Here is an 18528-nt window from a genome sequence, read left to right on the forward strand (position 1 = left end):
TTTTATGTGTATTAAATGAAATAATATACATGAAGTGCATAAGTGTAGTACCTAGAAAATACTAAGCTATCACTACTACTGTTAATCCAAGTACTTCGCTGCGAGGCATATTCTTATCTATCTGACATATGAAGTTTTTAAGACAGAGTAGAAAATCTCAAAAAGCAAGCTCTTGATTAAAATATAATGGCATTTGCAGTTTATAAACTGCATACTTAGTAAATAAGCTTACTAGGCTTGTGTTTCCAGTGTGATCCTAAGGAGAAGAACACATGGCCTTATGGGAAGAGGAGATAAACTAAACTAGGATTACTTCTAGACCTATGTTTTGACAGCTAGCAAGTTTATCTTTGAAGGCTGTCTGGTTGACATTGCATGTTGGCTAAGACATGCCTTACAAATGTTGCAGTCATATAAAAAGAGAAACTGTGTGCTGTTTTTTTTTTGTTTTCTGCTTGTACAGTGGGGAAGCACCCTGCCATAACTACACTGGGTGGGTTAAACTAATAAATAAATAGGCAGAGTGGCAGTGATAATGTTCTTTTGAAGATGTTGAAGTACTATTTGTCGCAGCTTCACTTAGTCATAACACATAGGCACCATTGCTGCTCTCCCAGAAAAATGGATGCATCTGTAATAAGCTATATGAACAGGTGAAGTCTTTTAAGGATTTTTAAGATTTACTGTTTTTTTAAAGCCTATTTAATGAAACAGATTGCACACAATCCACACCTAAGCACCATACTTCTTACCTTGTGGCCATAGCTCAAATTGTTTCTTAGCTTCTTTTCTGAAAAATGATTACAACAATAATAATAAATTCAAGAAAAATAAGCATCAAAATACTTTCCTCTGACCCCTGCAAATGTATCCAGTATAAAAAGTCCCAGTGTGCATATTTACCTTCCTGTGCTGTTCAAGAAAACACGGTTGTGCTTCATTATCAAAAGTTGATTCTGGAGATATCAGAAGAGAATGTGAAATATGCGAAAATGTTTTCTTAGGATAGAATGAATTGGCTAACATGGGAGTTCTTTTCTTAATGAGATAGTAACATAAGAAAATGTTTGGTCATGTACACAGATTTGGAAACCTTCACCACACAGCTGTGTTATCAAATTAGGCATACTTCCTTGACTTAGGTGATTTTTTTTTTTTTTTACCAATATGAATGAAAAATTTTTATTACTGTGATTTATCAAATTTGGACTATAAATTTCATTGAAATTATCATTACAATATCTAGGAAAAGTTTCACCCAGCAGGTAATAATTGTTGTTCTCCAAAGGCAAGAGAGGAAAACCAGTCTCATCAACTATTAGTTGTGATAAGGTCTTTGGTTTTCTTATATTTTTACAAGGCAATGACGCATTCAATGTACATATTAGAACTTCCTTATTGTTTTGGTCCATTCCCATTATTTCAGAGTGCATTTTAATTCTCAATTTTTTATTGATATAGATCAACCAAATATAACCCTGTGGTTGCTTATATATTTTTAGAGTTTCCCTTACATGCAGTTTTGCTTAACATGGGTCACAGTAAAGGATCATTTATAAAAGTAATGGATTGTTTCCTGTTTCTGCCAGCTGATTTGATCAATCTGAAGTTCCTTATGTACTATGGGTTACATAACCAGTCTGGAATCTGTGTGGTACATTCTTCTTTTAGTTTGGTATTAACTGAATTAACAATTTATATTCTTTAAATCTTTGAGGACATTTTAATAAACACTTGAGCTGCTCTCTTCTTCATGCACCCTGCTCTAGCAATACTGTTCACCTGGCTCTTACTCAAACACACCATATTAGCTTTCTATGGCCTCTGCACATGCTCTTCCCTCTCCCCACAAAATTTATTTTTCCAAGCATCTCTTAGCTCACCCCCAACTGCCTTTGCACAAATGTCACCTTTCACCAAAGCCTTTCCTAAACACCCTATTTAAAACTATCCCACCACCCCTAGCAATTTCTAGTCCTCTTTTATTATTTTATCTGCCCCAACATAGGACTTGTGACTTACTACCATTATACATATTTGATTCGATTATTATATATTGCTTAAATTGTTATGATCATTTATTATGAATCATTTATTATAGCTAATTAACATACATATTATGCTCAGTTATTTACTTGATTAGTTATTAGCCTCAATTATATTTTATTTTTAATATATATTTTTATTTGACAAATAGAAAGTGTATAGATTGGTGCAATATGATGTTTGGAAATAAGCATATATTGTGGAATGACTAAATCAAGCTAAGTAACTTATGCAGTACCTTACATGCTTATCTTTTGTTGTGGTAAGAACACTTGAAATCTATTCTACTGTCTGAGCAATTTAAAAATGGGCAAAGGACTTGAATAGACATTTCTTCAAAAAAAAATGCAAATGACCAACAGGTATATGAAAAGGTGCTCAACATCACTAATTATCAGAGAAATGCAAATCAAAACCACAATGATATATCACCTAACGCCTGTTAAGATGTCTATTAGAAAAACAAAATGTAGCAAGTGTTGACAAGGATATGGAGAAATAGAAATCTTTGTACGCCTTGTACACTGTTGCAAGAGCATTGGTAGAACTACTTTCGAAAACTCTTTGTAATTATCTACTAAAGATGAATATATGTCTACTATATGACCCAGTATTTCTACTTTGAAGTGATACAGCCAACAGAAATACATGCATACATGCACCAAAAGACATATACAGAAATGTTATTAGGACTTCTGGTTTCCAGTTCCACATGTAGGGAGCTTAGAAGTTGCCACTCCAACCCTAACAAGTAAAAACCTAAGCAAACTGAGAAATCAATTCTTATTGGACCCAGGATAGGGGAGGACACAGGGAAAACCACTGTCCCCAAAAGACTAGAGAGACAGACTGGCAAATACCGAGAGCCACAAGTTACTAGAGCATGCAGTCACAAATAGAAACCCCACAGGAAGCAGTGCCATGGTAGAAAAACCTGAGCGGTAATTGATGAATTATAGGAGGTTCAGTATGAACAACTCTGAAAGTTTAAAACTCCAAGGGGACCCACTTACGGGGAAACACCACTATTTTGTTAGACTTACCTACATGAGCTCAATTAGATTCTCCAAGTAAATATTGCAGAAAAATCCCTATGTGCTTCTGGCAGGGGGAGGGTGAAATGAACCATTTTGAAATATGCCAGAGCACTGTGCTCTTCTTAACAAGGTCTGCCCCCAGGAGAAATTAGTTAGCTAAATCCTAACTTGCTGGGGTATTATTAGAGCCTGACCCAAGGGAAGGGAAATACCTAACTCTTGTCAGCTCTAACCTTCTGCATCAGAGAAGGGAAATACTAAACTCCAGACAACTCTAGCCATCCTGTCTTACCAAAGAGGGAAGAAGAATACTGAGGAAACACTTCGAAGTTTGTAGACCAGAGGCATATGCTTACTAAAAGACTGAGACTTAATCATAGGATGATAGAATGTCTCCCCTCCCCTTTCCCCCACCTAACTACTACATTGCTAAAAGCTGATTTACGAAAGTTCCTTTTACCTGGTACATCATGTCCAGCTACCAAGAAAAAATTACTAGGCATACCAAAAGGCAAAAAAAAAAAAAAAAATCTGAGGAGAATAGAGCAAGTTTCAGACCCAGACAGGTAGGGATTCTGGAATTATCAGATGAGGAATTTAAATGCACTATGATTAATATACTAATGGCTATAACAGATAAAGAAGGCATCATTCAAGAATAGGTGGACAATGTAAGAAGAGAGATGGAAATCCTAAGGAAAAAGCAAAGAGAAATGCTAGAGAGTAAAAACACTGTAAAATAAAAATGCCTTTGATGGGCTTATCAGTAGATTGAACATGGCTGAAGAGTCTCTGAGCCTGAGAATATCTCAACATAAGCCTCCAAAACTGAAAAGCAAAGAAAAAGACTGGGAAAAGAAAAAAAAAGAATAAGGACTGTAGGACAACTACAAGAGGTGAAACATATGCATAAGGGGAATACTAGATGGAAAAGAAAGAGAGAAAGAAACAAGAAATATTTCAAACAATAATGACAGAGACATTTCTTAAATTAATGTCAGACATCAAACTTCAGATCCAGGAAACTCAGAAAGAAAATACTAGGGGTTTGAAACTCAGATCTCCATAAAGAAAAGAAGAGCATCAAAGAGGGAATAAACAAAGACTAAAATGTTCATTTTTCTTATTCTTAATTGATCTAACTGATAAGTTTGTTCAAAATAATAATAGCAATAGTGCTTTCGATTATGTATGTTTATATGTTATATGTATGCTTACATATAAGTGAAATGAATGACAACAACACAAGGAGCAGGAGGGAAGACGTAGGATTATTTTGTTTTTGTATGATACACTACTTATAAAGTGGTATAGTGTTATTTAAAAGTGGACTTGGACTAGTTGTAAATGGATATTGCAAACTCTAGGGCAACCACTAGAAGAATTTTTTTTTTTTTAGAGTATAACTGACATGCTAAGAAAGGAGAGAAAATGGAATCACATAAAATGCTCAATTAAAACCACAAAAGGCAGAAAATATGTGGAAGATGAAAATAGAAAATAATGACAAACATGGTCAATATTAATTTAACTACCGGTAATCACTTTGAACATCAGTGGTCTAGATGCACCAATAGGCCTGGTGTGGTGGCTCACACCTATATTCCCAGCACTTTGGGAGGCTGAGGCAGGAAGATCACTTGGGCCCAGGAGTTCGAGACCAGCCTGTGCAACATAGGGAGAGAGACCATCTCTACAAAAAATTTGAAAAATCAGCCAGGCATGGTGGTGTGTGCCTGTAGTCCCAGCTACTCAGAAGGCTGAAGTGGGAGGATCTCCTTGAGCCTGGGAGGTCAAGGCTGCTGTGACAGAGTGAGACCCTGTCTCAAAAAAAAAAAAAAAAAGAAAAGAAAAGAAAAGAAAAAGAAAAGCACTAATTAAAAGATTGTTAGGGTGGATCAAAAAACAAGACTCAACTATATGTTGTTTACAAGAACCCCACTTCAAATATAAAGACACATGTAGATGAAAAGTAAATGAATGGAGAAAAATATACCAAGCTAACACTAATCAAAAGAAAACAGGAGTAACTATATTTCAGACAAGGCTGACTTTTCAAAGCAAAGAAAGTTATCCAGGATAAAAAAGGTCATTACATAATGATAAAGAGGTCAGTCCTCCAAGAAGACATAACAGTCCTTTACGTGCATGTGCCTAGCAGCAAAGCATCAAACTATGTGAGGCAAAAACTGATAGAACTACAAGCATAAATATATGCATCCACTGTCATAGTTGGAGATTTCAACACCCCTTTATCAGAAATGGACAGATCCAGCAGGCAGTAAATGAGTAAAGACCTAGTTGAATTCAACAACACCATCAATCAACTTGATATAATTGACGTCTATAGACTACTTCATCCAACAAGAGCAGAATACACATTCTTCTCAAGATCACATGGAACATTCACCAAGATAGACCACATTATGGTCCGTAAAGCACACCTTAACAAATTTAGAATAGAAATTATATAATGCCTGCTCTCAGACCACAGTGGAATTTAACCAATAAAGGAAAGCCAATAAAGAAACCAATAAAGGAAAGGTAACTGGAAAGTCCTAAAATACATGGAGATTAAACACGGATTACAAATTTCAAGATAAATTAAGAAATAATTTTGAACTAAATGAAAATGAAAACACAACTTATCAAAATTTATGGGATGCTGCAATGAGCCAGGATTGTGCCATAAAATAAAATTAATATATCAGAGATGTAGGTACTCCATGTCCATTGGAACACCCTTCACAATAGCAAAGTTAACGGAATCAACCTAAGTGTCCATCAGCAGATGAATGGATAAAGAAAATGTGTATGTACACAATGGAATACTGCTCAGCCTTAAAAAGAAGTTTTGTCATTTGCAACAATGTAGATGGAGCTGGAGAATATTATGTTAAGTGAAATAAACCAGACACAGGAAGACAAATACTGCATGTCCTCACTTATATGTGGAATCTGAAACAACAGAACTTATAGAGCGGGGAGTAGAATGGTGGTTACTAGAGTCTGGGGTGGTGGGCAGTGGGAGAATGAGGAGAGGATGGTTAGAGGGTACAAAGCCTCAATTAGAAGTAATAAGGTTTTTTCCTTTGGGATATATTGCACAGTACAGTGAGTATAGCAAAAACAGCCTTTGTAACAAATGATGCTGGAACAACTGAACGTCCATGTGCAAGAAAATGAATCTAGACACAGACCTTATACTTACCACAAAAACCAACTCAAAATGGATTATAAATCTAAATATGAAACACAACTATAAAATGACTAGAAGATAACATAGGAGAAAACCTAGATGACCTTGGATATGATGATGACTTTTTAGATACAAACCAAAGCTACAGTCCATGAAAGAAATAACAGATAAGCCAAACTTCATTAAAATTAAAAACTTCTACAGAAAGCAAGTCAAGAGAATAAAAAGATGAGTCATAGACTGAGAGAAAATCTTTGAAAAGACACATCTGATAAAAAGACTAATCCAAAATATACAAGGAACTCAGAAAACTCAAAATAAGAAAAATATAAAACCTATTTTAAAATGGGCCAGAAACCTTAACAGATACCTCACCAAAGAAGATATACAGATGACAAATAAACATATGAGAAGATGCTCCGCATCATATGGCATCAAAGAAGTGTAAATTAAAATGACAGTGAGATAACACCACACCTGTTAGAATGGCCAAAATTCAGAACACTGACAATAAATGCTGAAAAGGATATAGAAACAGCAGGATATGGAGCACCTCTCATTCATTACTGGTGGGAATCAAAATAGTACAACCACCTCGGAAGACAGTTTGGTGATTTCATACAAAACTAAACATATTCTTACCATGTGATCCAGCAATTGTGCTCTTAGGTATCTACCCAAAGAAGTTGAAAACTTAGTGCACACAGGCATTTATAGCAGCTTTATTCATAATTGCCAAAACTTACAAGCAACCAGTATTTCCTTCAGTAGGTGAATGAATAAATACACTGTGGTACATTCAGATGATAGAATATTTTTTAGCATTAAAAAGAAATGAGGGGGCCTGGACATGGTGGGTCACGTGTATAATCCCAGCACTTTGGGAGGCCAAGGCAGGAGGATCATTTGATCCCAGGAGATCAAGACCAGCCTGGGCAACACAGGGAGACCCTCTCTCTACAAAAATATAAAAAATGAGCCAGGCATGGTGGTGCACACCTGTAGTCCCAGTTACTTGGGAGGCCAAGGTGGGAGGATCACTTGCACTCAGGATGAGGCTGCAGTGAGCTGTGATTTTGCCTAGTTATAGGCTGAGAAGGTGGTGAGTGGTGGTTCTTCTCACTCTGAAGAGATCTCTAGTCATTCTAAAACCCAGTCGTTTGTCATTACTATATAGAAGAAACAATAAGTAATGGACCTATCCTTTAAGAAAACCTCTCATCAAAGTATGCTTCTTTATTGCAGGTAATTCGCGCCTTTCTGCTCTTTCCAACAATTGAACGAATGTCTGAGTCACCCAATGGCAGAATTGCCACTCCACTTTTGTGCTGGTTTCGATATGTTCTCTATGTTACTGGCTACTTGTTATTGAAACCGTGTCCTGAGAAAATCAAGTCCTTGCTAATCAGAAGGGGCCTTCAAGTAATGAACCTAGAGAATGAATTTTCACCATTGAATATATTAGAACCATTCTGCCTTGGTAAGCACAGATTTTAAAATGTATATGTTTATTCTTGTATCGCAAAATGTTTACACAGTACTCTCTGACAGTGGACAAATATCAAGCAAGCAATTATTTACTAGTTTTTTTCCCTCTTCCAAAAGTTTAAAACTAGAAATAAATAAAATTAGAAATAGAATGAATTTTTTCATAAGAAATTAGACAGAAAAGCCTCATCAAGCTTTAATTTTACTTTATGTTTCTGATTCTTCACTCTAGCTGCAGGGCAGTGAGAAACACTTCTTCCACATATAGTACATAGTATATATGGAGTCCCTACAGGAATCCTGGGTATGCCTGTTAGCTTAGTGGGAGTACTTTACAAAAAACAGCACAAGGACACAAAGGCTAATATTCTTGTAGAGTTAACAGGTTGTTTTTATTTTCCTCCTTTAAAAGTTTTGGGAGAATTTAAATCATAGAAGTAATAAATAGTTGTCATGGTAATGTGTTTTAATACTGGGTGCTTTGCTGATTTTTATGAATATGCTAGGAAAGTTTTTGTGACTTTACTTTTTGGCTTCAAAAGTTGTTTAAAAATGTAGTCTATCTTTTTAGATCATACTATTTTATACTATATTTATAAATGACTTTCATAATAAAGTAATCTTAGTTTCTTAATCTATAAGGTGGGGATAACAATACTCCGTACTTCAAAAGGTTATTCTAGTGTTAAATGTGATAAAATATGCAAAGCTTCTATCTAGTATTTTATTTATAACAGACCTCCAATGAATGATGTAACAATTAGTTGCAGCAGTAGCTAATGGCACTTTCTAAGCTTTTACCTGTGTTCCTCAAAAGAACTAATAAGGTTTAGTATTGCTGTTGTCCCCATTTTAGATGAAGCAACTGAGATACAAAGAGGTTACATGATTGCCCAAAGTTATACAACTAGTATGTAGTGTTGAAACCCAGGCATTCTGCCACTGTATTGCATTTCCTTTCACCATAGCTGGTGCTGTTGCCCTTGTTAATGATAACAGCAGGACTCCTGAATAAAGTTTTCCATGCTCAGCTATATTAAGAATGCCATGTCACATGCGTAATGTACTAGAAACAAGTTAACAGCCCTGCCTGTTCAGTTGTACAGCTGCAGTTCATATGGGAGGTGTTTTTCTAAATATGTAACAAGAAGCAGTCCTCAAAAATACAAGGTTCAGTATATTTGTCCTATTGATAGATTTTTTCCCCCTTCCATTTTCCCTCCAATTTCCATTCTTTAATATAGCCTTAGCATAGTGGTTAAAAAAGATGAGATAGGAAGAGAGAAAGCAAGGGCTAAGGACAGTCATAGAAATTGCCAGAGGTTGAAGTTAGAAATATCCCTTAAAGACCATTTGGTCCAACTCCTCATCTCTCCACCATATTGTTAAGGAAAGGGGTCCCGATCCAGACCCTAAGAGAGGGTTCTTGGATCTTGCACAAGAAAGAATTCAGGGTGAGTCTGCAGTGCAAAGCAAAAGCAAGTTTATTAAGTAAGTAAAGTGGTGAAAGAACAGCTCCTCCATAGACAGAGTAGGATATTCCTGAAAATAAGAGGAGGGACGCACCCACCCTAGGTACAATGCATTTATATATAGGGAGCTGTGTTCTGCTACAAGGGTTTGTGATAAAGGATTAATTTTCTTAATTACTATATTTTGCAAGAATCGATATATTATTATTACTATTTTGAGATGGAGTCTCACTCTGTTGCCCAGGCTGGAGTGCAGTGGCGTGATCTCGGCCCACTGCAACCTCCGCTTCCCAGGTTCAAGTGATTCTCCTGCCTCAGCCTCCTGAGTAGCTAGGACTACAGGCAAGCACCACTGTGACCAGCTAATTTCTATATTTTTTTTAGAGACAGTTTCACCATGTTGGCCAGGCTGGTCTCAAACTCCTGACCTCGTGATCCGCCCGCCTCAGCCTCCCAAAGTTCTGGGATTACAGGCATGAGCCACCGCGCCCAGCCCAAGAATCGATATTTTTATCTTTAAAGCAAAATTAGGAATGCCTTTGTTCTCCAGATATCAGGATATCTGGACACTCCCAAGTCTGAGTCTGTTTTAGTAAACATTATTAATTTGTTCCCTTAACTTTAAACATCTAGAGGCTTGGAATGCCTTACTTCCTGGGAATACAGTCCAGCAAGTTTCAGCCTCATTTTCCTAGCCCACACTCAAAATGAAGTCTCTCTGGTTCAAACGCCTCTGACAGTATTATGGAACAGATGCCTACTGGTGAAAAATAGTACTGACAAGAAGTCAGAAACCCTCAACTCTCATTTTGGTTCTGCCCCAGAGAAATTACAAAGAAATTCAAATAATACTACATGTAAATAATAAAACTATAGCTCACAACTGTAATCCTAGCACTTTGGGAGTCTGAGATGGAAGGATCTCTTGAGCCCAGGAGTGCTAGACCAGCCAGGGCAACACAGTGAGACCCTGTCTCTATAAAAAATTTAAAAATTGGCCAGGCACTGTGGCTCATGCATGTAATCCCAGCACTTTGAGAGGCTAAGGTGGGCAGATCACTTGAGTCCAGGAGTTCAAGACCAGCCTGGGCAACATAATGAAACCCCATCTCTACTAAAAATACAAAAATTAGCTGGGCATGGTGGCGCACACCTGTAACAAGTCCTAGCTACTTGGGGGACGGAGGCAGAAGGATCCCTTGAGCCTGGGAAGTCAAGGCTGCAGTGAGCCGAGATCATGCCACTGCACTCCAGCCTGGGTGACCAAGTGAGATCCTGTCTCAAAATAAATAAATAAATAAATATTAGCCAGGCATGGAGGTATAGCCTGTAGTCTCAGCTTCTTGGGCAGGCTAAGATGGAAGGATCACTTGAGCCCAGGAGACCAAGGCTGCAGTAAGCCATGATCATGCCACTGAACTCCAGCCTGGGTGACAGAGTGAAAGCATCTCAAAAAAAATAAAATTATTAATAATTAATAATAAAACTGAATCAAAATGAAAATACAGCATATTAAAATTTGTGGGACACAGCTAAAACAGTGATGAGACAAAAATGTATGCTGGTGTCAGAAATGATTACATTAGAAAAGAAGAAAAGTCCTAGTAACCTAAGCTTCAACCTCAAGAACCTAGAAAAAGAGGAGCAAAATAAACCCAAAAGGAGGGAAAGGAAAGAAATAACAAGAATAGAAATTAGGGTTAGGAGCAGTGGCTCACATATAGAATCCCAGCACTTTGGAAGGCTGAGGCAGGAGGTTTGCTTAAGGCCAGGAGTTGGAGACCAGCCTAGACGACATAGTGAGACCCTGTCTCTACCAAAAAAATTGAAAACAAAAACAATAGAGAAAATCAATTGAACAAGAAAGCGGCTACTTTGAAAGAGTAATAAAACTGACAAACCCCTAGCAAGACTGACAAAGAAAAAACCGCTGAAGACACAAATTACCAGTATCAGAAATGAAATAGAAAATATCACTATAGAGCCTACACCCATCAAAAGGATAATAAAGGCTACTGTGAACAACTCTACACATACAAATTTGACAACTGGAATGAAATAAACCAATTATTCACACGTGGACACACTACCACAACTCATCCAAGATGAAATAGATCATTTGAAGAGCCCTATAACTTTGAAGGAAACTCAATTTGTAATTTTAAAACTTCCAAAAAAAGACATTTGGAGGCTCAGATGATTTCACTGAAGAACTATACCTAATGTTTAAAGAAATATTAACACAATTCTACCTATTTTTTAAATAGAAAATAGGAGGAAACACATCCCAGTTCACTTTTTGAAGCTAGTATTATCTAATATCAAAACCAGAGAAAAATAATACAAAAAAAAAGAAGAAACTACAGGCCAGTATCCCCTATCAGTATAGAGACAAACATCTCTAATAAAATATTACCAAATAGAATTCAGCAGTATATAAAAAGAATTATATACTACTCTATTACCAACTGTGATTTATTCCAGGGATGCAAGGCTAGTATAACATTCAAAAATCCATTAATATAATCTAACATATTAACAGGCTAAAGAAGATAAACCACATGATTTTATCAACTGATGCAGGGAAAAAAAATATTTTGAATGAATGCTTTTCTTCTAAGACTAGAAACAAGACAAAGATGTCTTCTGTCAGCACTCTTATTCAACATGGTGCTAGACGTTCTAGTCAGTCCAGTAAGGTAAGGCAAGGAAATAAAAGATATACAGATCGGAAGAGAAGAAATTAATCTCGTTTGTAGATGGCATGATTGTCTGTAGAGAAAATCCCAAGGATGGTTCTGTGGCTCTGCCAGGGAATAAAAATATATCAAATGATTTAAAAAAAAAAAAAAACTAAAAGAAAAAAATGACAATCCCAAGGAATCTACCAAAAACAAACTTTGAGGATTGATACGAGTTCAACAATGTCACAGGATACAAGATAGGCAGAAAAGTCAATATTATTTGCATACACTAGCAATAGAAACCAAAATTTAAAATATAATATACATGTTTAGGCAGTCAGAAAAATTAAATTTTGGGCGTAAATTTAGAAAAAACATATACATAATTATATGCTGAAAATGAAGACTGTTAATAAAGAAACAAAAGAAGACCTAAGTAAATGGAGAGACATACCATGTTCATGGATTGGAAGACTCAACATACTAAACATGTATTAATGCACTCTCACACTGGGTAATTTATAAAGAAAGGAGGTTTAATTGGCTCACAGTTCCACAGGCTGTACAGGAAGCATGGCAGCATCCACTCCTGCAGACGCCTCAACTAGCTTTTACTCATGGCATAAGGCAAAGTGGGAGCAGGCGTCTAACAAGGCAGGAGCAGGACTGAGAAAGAGCAGTGGGGGAGGTGCTACACACTTTAAACAACCAGATCTTGAGACAACTCCATCATTATTGCTATAACAGCACCAAGGGGGATGGTGTTAAGTCATAAGAAACCATCCCCATGATTGTTACATCTCACCAGGTCCCATCTCCAACATTGGGGATTACACTGAGGACATGAGATTTGGGTGAGGACACAAATCCAAACCATATCAGATGTCAATTCTTCCTAAATTGATATGCATATTCAACATAGTTGCTATCAAAATCCGAGCAAGATTTTTTTGTAGCTATCGACATGATTATTCTAAAATGTATTTGGAAAGGCAAAGGAATAAGAATTACTAAGACAGTTTTGTAAAAGAAGAATAAAGTGGAAGGAGTGAGTCTGTCTGGTTGCAAGATTTATTATGTAGCTACAGTAATCAAAACTTTGTGATATTGATAAAGGGATTAATACATAAATCAATGGAACAGAGAAGAGAACCGAGAAATAGACCCACACAAATGTGCCTAACTGATTTTTGACAAGAGGGCAAAAGCAATTTGATAAAAGAGGAATTGCCATTTCAACAATGTTGCTGGAGCACTTGGCTCTTCTTAGGCCAAAAGAAAAAAAGAAGAAGAAAGGAAGGAAGGAAATGAACCTCAACCTAAACTGTAAACCTTACACCTTATAAAAAAGTTAACTCTAAATGAGTCATGAATTTTAATATAAATCTTAAAACTACAATCCTTTTAGAAAAAAGGGAGAAAATATTCAGGATCAGGATCTAGGACTAGGCAAAGACTAGCTGGGTGTGATCACAGTGAGATATCATTACACACCTATCAAAATGGCTAAAATAAAAAAAAATTAGCAACCACAAATGCTGGTAAGGATGCAGAGAAACTGGATCACTCACACATTGCTGCTGATAATGTAAAATGGTGCACCCACCCTGGAAAGCAGTTTCACAGTTAAAAACCTAAACACGCAGCTACCCTATGACCCAGCAGTTAGACTCCTAGGCATTCATCCCTGATATGTGAAAACTGGTGTTCAGAGAAAAACCTATATATGAATGCTTATTGTAGTTTTATTCATAATAGCCAAAAACTGGAAACAACCCAGAGGTATTTTCAATGGGTAAATTATTAAACTGTGGTAAAGCCATACCATGGAATTCTACTTGATAATAAAAAGGAACAGACTTTTAATACACACAGCAACTTGTGTCCATCTCCAGAGAATTATGCTCAGTGAAAAAAAAAGCAACCCTTAAGGATTACATACTGTGTGATTCCATTTCTATAGCATTCTTGAAGTGATAACATTATAGAAATGAAGAACAGATAAGTGGTTGCCAGGGGTTAAAAATTAAAGATAAAAATTTAGCTAGGCATGGTGGCACACACCTGTAGTCCTGGCTACTTTGGAGGTTGAGGTAGGAGGATCGCTTGAGCCTAGGAGTTCAAGGTTACAGCGAGCTGTGATTGCACCACTTGCACTTCAGCCTGGGCAACAGAGGAAGACCCTGTCTCTTTAAAAAATACATACATATCCTGGCTGTAACATTATACTGTGGTTTTGCAAGATATTACCATGAGAGAAACTGGGTAAAAGGTACATGGATTTCTGTATATTATTTCTTACACCTGCATGTAAATCTACAACTATCTTAAAATAAAAGTTGAATTAAAAACAAAAAGCGTTCTCCAGCTAGGGATACCACTTTCCTCCCTGGGATAGGTGTTCCCCTCATCCTGACTGCCTGAATTAGGAGCTCCTTGTCCTTGAGACATTGAGAAGGTTGAGGACCCAGAGTCCCAGGGCTGAGGACACCATTAGATATGCAGCTGTACTTAATGCCTCTTTAGAAATATTTTCTAAACCCAAATCAGGACATGGGATATAAATTTTATATATTTTTTAAATTTATATATGAAAAGTCTAGCTATGACAAATTATTCTTAACGGTATATTTGCTGAATATATAATATATCACATATAACATATAATCAAGTGTTTAATGTTTTTAATTAAAACAGGAAATTATGTAAAAGTATTTTCCACTTTTTCTGCATCAGAGTTATATACACTTCAGGAGAAGTAGGCTCCAAAAGCTGCACTTGAAAGAAAGGACTCTTCCTTTTAATTGTAATAATTGACCTCTTACTGCATCTTCCAGAAGACTGAAGTTTAGGCAGCAGGGAGCAAGACGGTTTAGGCATAAGACATATTTCCCTCCCCAATCCAAGGCAACCAGAGTTTTACACTACATTGTTGCTTGAAGAACCCTGGGCTTCCTTTCTCACACAACCCTGATACATGAAATACATTTTGTAAATCAGACTGAACATTCAGCTACATTTCTTCATCTCTGTTCTAAATAACAAACTAGCAAACAAATTTTTGGAGTTCAGTCCTCCTATTTCTTACATCCTTTCCTTTTCTGATCTTTTAATCCCTTGGCTCTAATCTGGCCTTCTGATAGCCAAATAACTACTACTTAAGTGTTCTCTGATTTTTTTTTCCCCCATAACCTACCCAGTGTGTGTAACCTTGGGTAAAGGAAAATGAAGCAATAGTTACCTGTCTTCTTTCTTCTTTGGGTTATTGGTTCATTCCCTACTTGGGTTCATAGTTCACTTCCTAGTAGCCAGCCTCTTCCCTCTAGATCTGCAGTGCCACCCCTGCCTCCTCTTGCAATAACCCTCACAGAAGCTGCCTTCCCCCAGGCTTGCCCTCACCATCACTTTGATGATTCCTAGTACCTTGCTTCCCACAAAGAGAAGGTCCCAACTGAGAGAGAGCAACACTCAACAGAAGACCCTAACTTTGGGAGATGATTAGTGGGCTCTGCTAGAGTTTACACTCCATGAAGAGTGGACATAACTAATGTTCATACCAGCTACTTGCATCGGCATAATTTTCGTGGTTACACGAAGAGTGGGGTTATCAAGGGAAAAGAAGATCAGGTCAGAGATCATTCCCAGCTGGGAATCTGGTCCAGCTGGATATTTCCTCCTGGCCCCCACAGACCTGTTTCTCTGTGGCTTGACTGTCATCCAGACAACGACCTTTTAACCTGCCAGCATGCCTTTTAGGAGGCTTTGCAGTGTTTGCACATTATGTAATGTCTGTGCTTCAGTAGAAATCTTACGGAAACAAATGGAGGAAGTTTGCTAGTCCAAGCAGTGGATAATAAATCCTGCGCTATCTAGATAGAAACTGGTTTTCTGTATCCTTTAGTTTATACGCGCATTTTTGTTGTTGTTGTAAGCTCTGAAAAATTCTAGGAACCAAAATATTCAAATATTTCAAATCCTGCTGCCCTTTTGGCAAAGATGGCACATCCTTTCCTGTAGGCTTGAGTTCTGGGGCATTAGCGTTCTTCTCTAGTATGAGTGAGTGAAATATCATTCCCTATCCAGCATTCAGAGAAGAGTAGCCCTACATCAGTTAGCGTACATTATAAACTTTACCACAGTGTTCATCAATGTCATTTTGTTAACTAGGTTGTTTTAAATGTTATTTTTAAAGAACATATATGGATTTTTTTCTTCAGTTTTAATTCTGGAATGTTTGCTACTCTGTATTTTCTTCTGTTGTTCTTCCACTTCATGAAAAATAGGCTTTTCACTGAGACAGCTAAATTGATTTTCTGATCAAAGCTAAAAGAAAATATGTCTTAGTTCAGCAGTATAGCAGGTCAAAATAATTAACTTTAAAAAATATTCTAGGCCAAATATTAGGCCAAATTGATATTTTATTTCCTTTCAGTTACCTAACTAGAAAAACATAGCACGAGAGACATAGGGAATTTCTGGTAGATTACATTACTTTGTTGAATATATTCTTGTAAAAGAAATTTTCATAATTTTTTCTTTCCTTAATATGGAATTAACTTTTTAAGATATAAAATGAACTATTAAATGAGATGACAACATAAGCATTTGCATCACTAAAGAATCACAAATTTCTTCTAGAATATTTTTAACTCAATCCCAGAATAATTTTTGAATAAGATGAAACCAGACTGTCATGTTACCTATTCTCTCACTTATCTGAGCAGCTTATGAAAATCTGTTTATAAAACCCAACTGTGGCTTTTATTTATTTATTTATATTAGAGACAGGGTCTTGCTATGTTGGCCAAGCTAGTCGCAAACTTCAGGCCTCAAGCAGTCCTCCCACCTTGGCCTCCCACAGTGCTGATATTACAGGTGTGAGCCATCATGCCTGGCCCCAACTGCAGCTTTTAATGATTCATGCAAGTATAACCTAAAATTCAGGAATGAGGGAAAAGGTTTTTTCTGTTTGTTTTTGTTTTTGTTTTTCAGTCAGTATTCGGATTTAGGACAAGAGGTGATTAGTGTAGTACTAGGATATAATCTCTGGTTTAGAAGTTAATAGCCCAATGAATATCTTATATTTTCTAGAGAAATTTTTATATTTCAAAATTAACACCAGTCTAAAAAGTTGCATTATTTTTTAAAATCATACAACACCTCCAGTTGTTTTTCACTTTGGCGAACTCAGTGTCACTTAGGTAAGATTATCTGTTTGCAGATTAAACTGATTATCGTAATGACCACAGCTCTGGCTTATAGAGAAATACATAATAAACTATATTGACTAGGAAACATTTCTCCAAATTATGCAGAAAGTTTAGAATGGGAGAATTATTTTTTAGGTCTAGTTTTCACTTTGTTACAACTTGGTACCATTGGAAAGGTGGAAAACAACCTGGAAATAAATAAATAACCGCTGAAGAATTTTCCCTTGTAAGAAGGTTTCATCTGGGTTTCTAAGACTATCTGGTCCTACTTAATCCTTTGACAGACCCTGCTGGTATAGCCCTTCTGAGTACCCAGCCTTACTCTGCCTACAGCTGTGTTGGCATGTGGGGCTGCTCATGTCTCCAGAATCTTCTAGTCTTGCAGCCTGTCCTCAACCCTAAATTTTGTTCCCACACAGCCCTGCTTGACTTGAACCTTCCTAACTTCCCTACACTCAGCACATCTTGCCAGCCTCAGGAATAGTCAGAATATGTGCTAGGAGGAGCTTTCCTGAGAAAGGCTCTTTTTCAGTCGGCTCCTACCCCGCCTCCTCTCAGGCAAGCCATGGATGTGTGCAGATGCCACTTTCTCCCCCACTCAAGTACCAGAGCCTGATAGGCAGTTAAGCACATCAACCCTTGTGCTGTGACCAAAAACACCCAGAATATTCAAAGGCCCTATTTCTAGTCACTTTTATCATCTGGGATTGAGTTTGACTATAGATAACAGAAAACCAAATTACAGTGGCCTAAACAGATAGGGATCTATTTTTCTCATGTGCCAAGAAATCCAGGCATAGGCAGTCCAGAGGTAAATAACATCTCAACAGTGCCATCAGGGACATGGGTCCTATGTTTCTACTCTGTTGTCCTTTGCAGATCACATAAACCTTTATCCTTGTGGTCATCATCTCATGGTCACATCATGGCTCCTGCAACTCTAGGCCTCATGTCTAACATTCAGCCAGAAAGAAAGGGAAAGGGAAGAAAGGCAAAAGGCCTACTCCTAATTAGGCTTTGGCTTATTTAAAAAGAGAATGTCCTCCCTAAGAACTTTTAGATTAGTAGCCAAAATATCCCTTACTGTAAGGAATAGAAAAAAGCCATATGTTTTGATTTCCCCATGTCTCAGTAGAGTCAATCAAGGGAAATGAAAATTTTTGTTGGCTTTTAGGTAGTTACATTGTGTCTACTACATCCACACTGCAAGATGGTCTTGAGATTCAACATCCATGGACTTAATCACAGAATAGGCCACCTACCAAACACTGAGTTAAGAGAGTCAGTCCACCGTAACTAAAATCCATCGTTGCCATGTTCCTGCAGAATGCCTTCAGGCGTTGTAACCCTTGGCAAGATAAGCTCACACTGAGGTCTACCGTTTATTTCTTA

The 18528-nt window shown here is 37.1% G+C and overlaps 1 protein-coding gene across 3 annotated transcripts in view; it reads left to right on the plus strand.

Annotated features, from left to right (window-relative positions):
* The window catches only part of LDAH (lipid droplet associated hydrolase), a 137770-nt gene that overhangs the window by 76991 nt on the left and 42251 nt on the right, over positions 1-18528 (plus strand). The window contains exon 6 of one of the 3 annotated variants that reach the window (XR_008500609.2): positions 7528-7666. The exons of 1 other annotated variant lie outside the window; for it this stretch is intronic. Coding sequence is in view for 1 of the 2 variants with exons in the window: in XM_054475515.2 (XP_054331490.1) it covers positions 7528-7762 (235 nt within the window). In the remaining variant the exon portion in view is untranslated. Of the gene's footprint in view, positions 1-7527; positions 7763-18528 lie in introns of those variants that run through there. One more of the 3 variants, XM_054475515.2, reaches the window with a different exon arrangement.

Source organism: Pongo pygmaeus, chromosome 12 (genome assembly GCF_028885625.2).
Source record: "Pongo pygmaeus isolate AG05252 chromosome 12, NHGRI_mPonPyg2-v2.0_pri, whole genome shotgun sequence".
NCBI lineage: Eukaryota > Metazoa > Chordata > Mammalia > Primates > Hominidae > Pongo > Pongo pygmaeus.